The following is a 6,032-nucleotide window of genomic DNA, read 5'->3' as shown; positions in this document are numbered from 1 at the left end:
GTTGCCATTTACCATAACCAATGGGTTATAGGTTTTAGTAGTACAATACACATACACTAAACACAAGTGATTATTTTCTTTTCTTCTCTAATTTGCAAAAGGATGGCTGCAGTGAAGTGCTGCTAAAAATACAAACGCCCCTGATGGCCCTCTTAAGTGTGGAGTTGTACAGGTTCTGGATCAGTTTGCAGTCATTGCATCACACCATTATTTTGAGCGTAGAAAAGAAAACTGATTCAGGGCCAGCTTGATCCTCCCTCCGCGTGCTGGGCAACTCTGTTGACGCGTCACCATGGCAACAATGCCCCCTTGCCTTGGGATATCCTCGGCTGTTTTTCAACAGTTATTATCGAGCTCCTACGATTAACTTCAACCATGTCCATTATTATGCAGTAGTATGTAGTCTGGGTTTTAATTAAAATACATAAGATGACGGATATTTTGTGCAGGTGGCTGAACGAGGAACTAAAGCTGTCAAAAGCGATTGGTAAGTGTAAACAAAGTTATCGCTATCTAGCGAGCTACCTTCTAGCCCAATTAACTCTAACTTTACATTTGAAAACTCTGACAGCGCCATTTTGGAAGCTACACGTCGAATTAGAAAGACAGTTGATGACTTATCAACACAGTCAAGTGATATTGATTGGTAGGCTATGATATGTCATTAGCAACGATAACAAAGGACCAATAAAACATTTGTGGAAACCATGAAAACCCATAGTTACTTGCTAGGTAGTGAACATGTCATTTTAAACACTTTCGATAACTTAATGGTTTTTCAAAATGTTTTCAGTTTGAAGCATAAAAGAATATCACATGTTGAAATTGTCACTGTTTGAGTCCATTAACGCAAGTTAACCTTCACAGAGCCAAAGACCTTTGCCAAGGATTTCTCCAGTGGCTACCTAATTGGGGAAGTTCTTCATAAATATCAGATGCAAAATGATTTCAGTATGTTTATGAAAAAAGAGTAAGTTGCCCTCTTTCTTCCTCTTGCTATCTATCATTTTATTTGTAATTGTTCATTCTCTATTCCACTTTTTAAGTATTTATATTTTAATGTCTGAACACACTGCTGCTTATGTAATGAAAGGATTTCCCAAATTGGGATCATTAAAGTATCTATCTATCTATCTATCTATCTATCTATCTATCTATCTATCTATCTATTGTTTTTTTGTTGAAAAACAAGCAGACGGTTACTTATTTTTCCAGCTCATTTAAAGTTTTCTCATAGTAATAATTAAATAATGAAAGTTATCTTATTTCATAGCACCCCCATCTCCAGAATGAATAATTTCACCCACCTTGAGCCCACACTCAAGTTACTTGGGATCTCCTTCAACCTGAACACAGCTCAGGAACTGATGCAGGAGAAGCAGGGTGTTGCCACACGCCTCCTCTACCAGCTCTATGTCACCCTTGAAAAGAAGAAGAAAGGAGACATCAGTGGCACATTGATGGAAATCATGCAACCCGCAGCCAAAGCAGGCTTGCACAAAAAGGAGCATGAAATCTACTCTGATGTAAGGGGGACTGTCAAGCTGTAACTGTAGTTTGTGCATTTGGTTTTGGGCCTATTTCGTATGGCAACAGCACATTTTATTTCTGTAAAACCATATTGAGATAAGTGGAACTACTACTCTGTGGTCTGTCCTTTATTCTTTCAATGATTTTTTTGGAAGTTTTTATTTAGTTTAACTTAATCTTATATCTACAAGAAGTAATCAATATCTACAAAAATATGTTACATTAAGCATATTTTTTTCTTTGTTGACATAGCGACTGCATCAAGTGGTACAGCGTGATGCAGATCAAAAGCTACAGAAAATTTCGCAGCACTATGAAGAGAAGTACCAGCCAATGGACGACAGGTTGGAGATGACCCGTCCCATCCAGCAACAGAGACCACTCAGAGTCCAGGATGAGAAGAGAATGAACAACAGTGAGAAGGTACTGGAAAACATTTAAAGACAAATGCAGTATTGTAGTACATTTTTCCTGTATTCATTTTTGACCAGACTTCAAGGCCATCTTTAGTTATATCTTTATAAACTCTTCACATGTTGTCCCGGCTGATACAACTAGAATTGAGCCACAGACGCTTGATGGATGCAAAGAAGGGTCATGCTAATGAGTGGAAACTGTTTATGTTGCAGTTGCTGGTGTCTCGTGAGAAGCAAAAACGCATCATTACTTGTAACCTGGCCGCTACTGTCCAGGTGCCCAAGCCACCTCCCTACACTTCACAGCTCAACCTTAAAAGAAGGCAACAACAGCATCAACGCCATGAACAAGAAGCGCAGGTGGGATTCAGATTAAAGAATGATGTGAAAATGTACCAACACGAAGAGGGAATTTCATTGATGGCTATCGAGAAGTATGCATAGAGTTTGTAGAAGCAGATGCTTGCAATGGACATTCAAAAATATCCTTCAATCCAGGCCCAATAACTCTGTGTTCGTCTTGTTCGCCATATGTTCCCAGTCACTGCTAATAGCTTGTTATTGCTTAACACTTGCTTTGTTTACAGAGGGGAGATTCATTCTAATTCAAATTCTCTGCCAAGTCTTTCTTTGGGATATTCCAGATTAAGAAGGAATTTCAACAGATGACCCTCTGTATACAATACTACCTCTAATGCAATTTTCATGCCATGAGTTCAACAAAAAATCCTTTAACTTTTCACAGCTTACACAAAAAGTAAAGGAGTGACATGGGTCTGTTTGTCCTTCTGGTTTTTGCAATTGTCGTTCATTTTTGTCTGCAGACTGTCAAGACTGAAATAGCCCAGTTCGAGACAAGGAAGAAATTGCTTACTTATGCTGTTCCTTCCTCTTCAAGGTGAGACAATAGGGAACATTCCCTTCATTTGTTTTGTTTTTATGTAGTATTCTTTCTTGATATGTTTGTATTGCTTTGGTTGTTTGGCAACCTGATAAAATCTTACATTGGGACAATGATTACAAGTATGTATTGAACTTTTTCATTTCTAGTGGTCAGCCTGTCCCTAGAGATGTTGTTCCTGGTGGCAGCAGCCAGGGCTGTGAGGTCCCTGAAAGTGGAACTAAGCTGACCTTACAATCTAATAGCAAGTATATACAGAATATCCGACAGAGGCTTGAGGAAAGTGCTGGAGCTCGGGAAAAGAGAGAGAAAAGACGGGACAGATTCCTGGTGGAGCAGCTCAAGGCCCATGAAGCTCAAGAGGTAAAACTTCATCTGATACAGGCTATGCTCTCACAGTGTGTTATTTGACATTCCTTAATTGATCAGCCACCTCTCCCTCACACTGCAGGATGCCCGGCGAGATGAGCAGCTGGTGAAGCGTCTGACACGTCAGACCCAGCAGGAGCACCGTTTGGCAACTCAGCTTCTGCAGATACGTATGCAGAAGGATGTGATACGGGAGAACCGCCTGTTCAGAGAGCAGCAGTACCAGCAGCGGAGAGAGAAGGACTTCCTGGAAGCTCTGGAGAGGGAGGCGGTGAGATAGGATGAATAACGAAGAAGAATAATTCTCTCTATTGTCATTTTGTATTAGGCTGTAATTGATAGTATGGGTGGTGTAATAGGAATAGAAGAAAGGATGTATTTAAGTACTTATTAACCAGGCTTTTGGTATTCTGACGAGAGAGAAAGACAGATAAATGGTAAAGTTAGACTATATCATTCATAAATAAAGGCATATACCTGGATAAATGATTGGCAAAGGATGCAGCCATGGTCCAGCATGGTTTCAGTGTTAAATATTCAGTATGTTTTAGTAAAGTATGGTCCTGGTGTTATGTCTCAATTAGTCTCCGAGCAGATTGTCAAGCTCATTTTAGATGATTTAGGAACAAATATATCTAATTGAATGTACATAAATGTTAAAGCTTTAATGTGGTATTATTGATGCTGTGTTTATTGGCAAATTAGTAAACTGTATTAATCGTTACTTACAAAGATTTACATTTCTCCCTTTTTTTCTGCAACCTCTAATATCAGCCATGTACTGATGTCTGTTGCTTTGTGACTCTTTAAGGAAACACAGTAAAACGTGTTTTTTGCACAATAAATGATCTATGTGACATCTTTCACTTTCCTTCTTTACTTACTGACTAACGGTGGTAACCAGCAGAACCATTTACATCCTGCCTTCTTCACTTATTTCGTTTCTCTGACTGGGGTCTGTTATAGGCTTTGGCTCAGCAGGCTAAATTGGACCGTGCCGAAGATATCCTAAAGGAGCGTGAATTCTGTAAGAGGAATGCTGCTGAGCGAGCTCAGAGCAGATACAAGAAGCACTTTAAGAGCTGCAAGGACATTTTGGAGCAGATAGTGGACTTGACCACCAAGTTCGGAGAATACCGACAGCTCACTGAGAAGTATGTCACACAATTATTGTTATCAACTTTCATCTACAATGATTGTAAAAGTAATTAAAGCCATCACATTTTAAGAGTTGAAATTACTGTTGTTTTAAATACATTTTCACTTAGTCTACTTCATTATTTGAGGTATTTATCAATGCTTGAACACATTTAACAGTACAGCAGTGAATAATCTAATTTGTTTTAGTTGATCAGAATACCATTTTCTATACAAGATGACACAGTTGGTACAATGGACTATACCAACATAATGAAACATGGGCTAATGACTCTACCACCCAAAAACCTGACACCAAATAAAACAATTTAACAGGAAAGTTCAGCTTTAATTAATTCAAGGCAGGAAACGGTCAAAAGGAAAGTCACAAAATAAATGGACGAAGGGCATCGATAAAGCAAAAACAGATACAAAAATAAACTATAGGGGCAAGGTTGTTTTTAACGAAATGTTTTGTGAGTCATAAACTTGTGAAAAGATCAACAACATGGGAACTGACCAGTGTAGTTCAATATAATCAGGAAGTGTTAACATCCTGTCTGAATCTTCTAACTATCAAATACATAATATCCAAATATATGCACTCCCTAAACAACCATTCTTAACAATCACTTTGTATAGATTTGTGCATTCCACTAGATTTGACATATCTATCATATGAACTCTATTGAAATACAGTTAAATCATTATTATGGCTCAATTGACAAAACATTTTTGATTCAATGTAAATACATTTGGACATTTGTAGTTTAGCTTTGCCTTCTATAATTTGTTCTGCTGTCATGTCCAGTCAGATCCCAGAGAAGTCCATGAGAGAGTGGAAAGAACTGCTGTTCAATGGTCTGCCTCTCTATGAGCCGATACACTGCCAGCAGCCAGAGATTGAGTTCCCTCCCCCACTAGATCCTGTAGAGCTTGAGAAGCAGGAGATACTGAACAACCAGGACTACGATGAATACACTGTGAGTTTATAAAGCAAGTGGAGTGAGTTCTCAGATCTTGCTTGTGTGTATTCCCACAAACGCTGAACTGAAATGATGAACTGCTTCATCTGAGTGTGAAGATCCTCTTTGACTTGGCCACAATGTCACTTTTTCAGAACATGGTAGATGAGTGGGCATGGCCAGAGGAAGCAGGGGAGACCAAACTACCCCTGACCAACAACAACATTCTTGGACACGTTGTCCTACGACTGAGGAACATGGTTCATCAACCCATCACTAAACCCTCCTCACCCTCATTTCCTCACTTTACCTTTAAGGCCTGTGTCCTGGGAAAGCTTTGCTCTGGCAAAACCACCTGCCTGGCCAAGTTGGCTGAAGGTACACAGCATGCGATCAAAACAAAGATGCAAGCATTCGCACAAACACAATTTCACACCACTTAATTACCTATTTACTGGAGTGATAAAAAACATTTTTGGTATAAGAAAGTATGGTGTGCTGAGCATGTGTGTTGTTTCCTGCTCTAGCCCATGGCATCAATATTCTATCAGCGGACACGCTCATTGAAGAGGCGCTGGATGCTAACCGAAATGGAGAACAGGTTTGTCAGATACAGTATAACAGGATGGTAACTTCACCAGTATTCAATTTTGTATTTATTCTTATCACATCATTAAGATTTAAAGGACTTTTCATGAGAATATCTGAATCAGA

General features: G+C 39.1%; 1 protein-coding gene across 1 annotated transcript in view; it reads left to right on the top strand.

The window, feature by feature from the left end:
* Positions 1–300: 300 nt before the first annotated feature.
* The window catches only part of spef2 (sperm flagellar 2), an 18,200-nt gene continuing 12,468 nt past the window's right edge, over positions 301–6,032 (top strand). Inside the window, exons 1-12 of the mRNA XM_079685976.1 lie at positions 301–487; positions 868–970; positions 1,274–1,526; positions 1,783–1,953; positions 2,160–2,306; positions 2,771–2,844; positions 2,997–3,210; positions 3,299–3,487; positions 4,183–4,370; positions 5,165–5,336; positions 5,474–5,696; positions 5,846–5,919. Coding sequence (XP_079542102.1) covers positions 430–487; positions 868–970; positions 1,274–1,526; positions 1,783–1,953; positions 2,160–2,306; positions 2,771–2,844; positions 2,997–3,210; positions 3,299–3,487; positions 4,183–4,370; positions 5,165–5,336; positions 5,474–5,696; positions 5,846–5,919 — 1,866 coding nt within the window. The 5' untranslated portion in view covers positions 301–429. The remainder of the gene's footprint in view (positions 488–867; positions 971–1,273; positions 1,527–1,782; positions 1,954–2,159; positions 2,307–2,770; positions 2,845–2,996; positions 3,211–3,298; positions 3,488–4,182; positions 4,371–5,164; positions 5,337–5,473; positions 5,697–5,845; positions 5,920–6,032) is intronic.

This window comes from Notothenia rossii (assembly GCF_949606895.1).
Source record: "Notothenia rossii genome assembly, chromosome: 6".
NCBI classification, from domain to species: domain Eukaryota; kingdom Metazoa; phylum Chordata; class Actinopteri; order Perciformes; family Nototheniidae; genus Notothenia; species Notothenia rossii.
The sequence above is the reverse complement of the archived record's forward strand: the minus strand, read 5'-3'. Positions and strand labels throughout refer to the sequence as shown.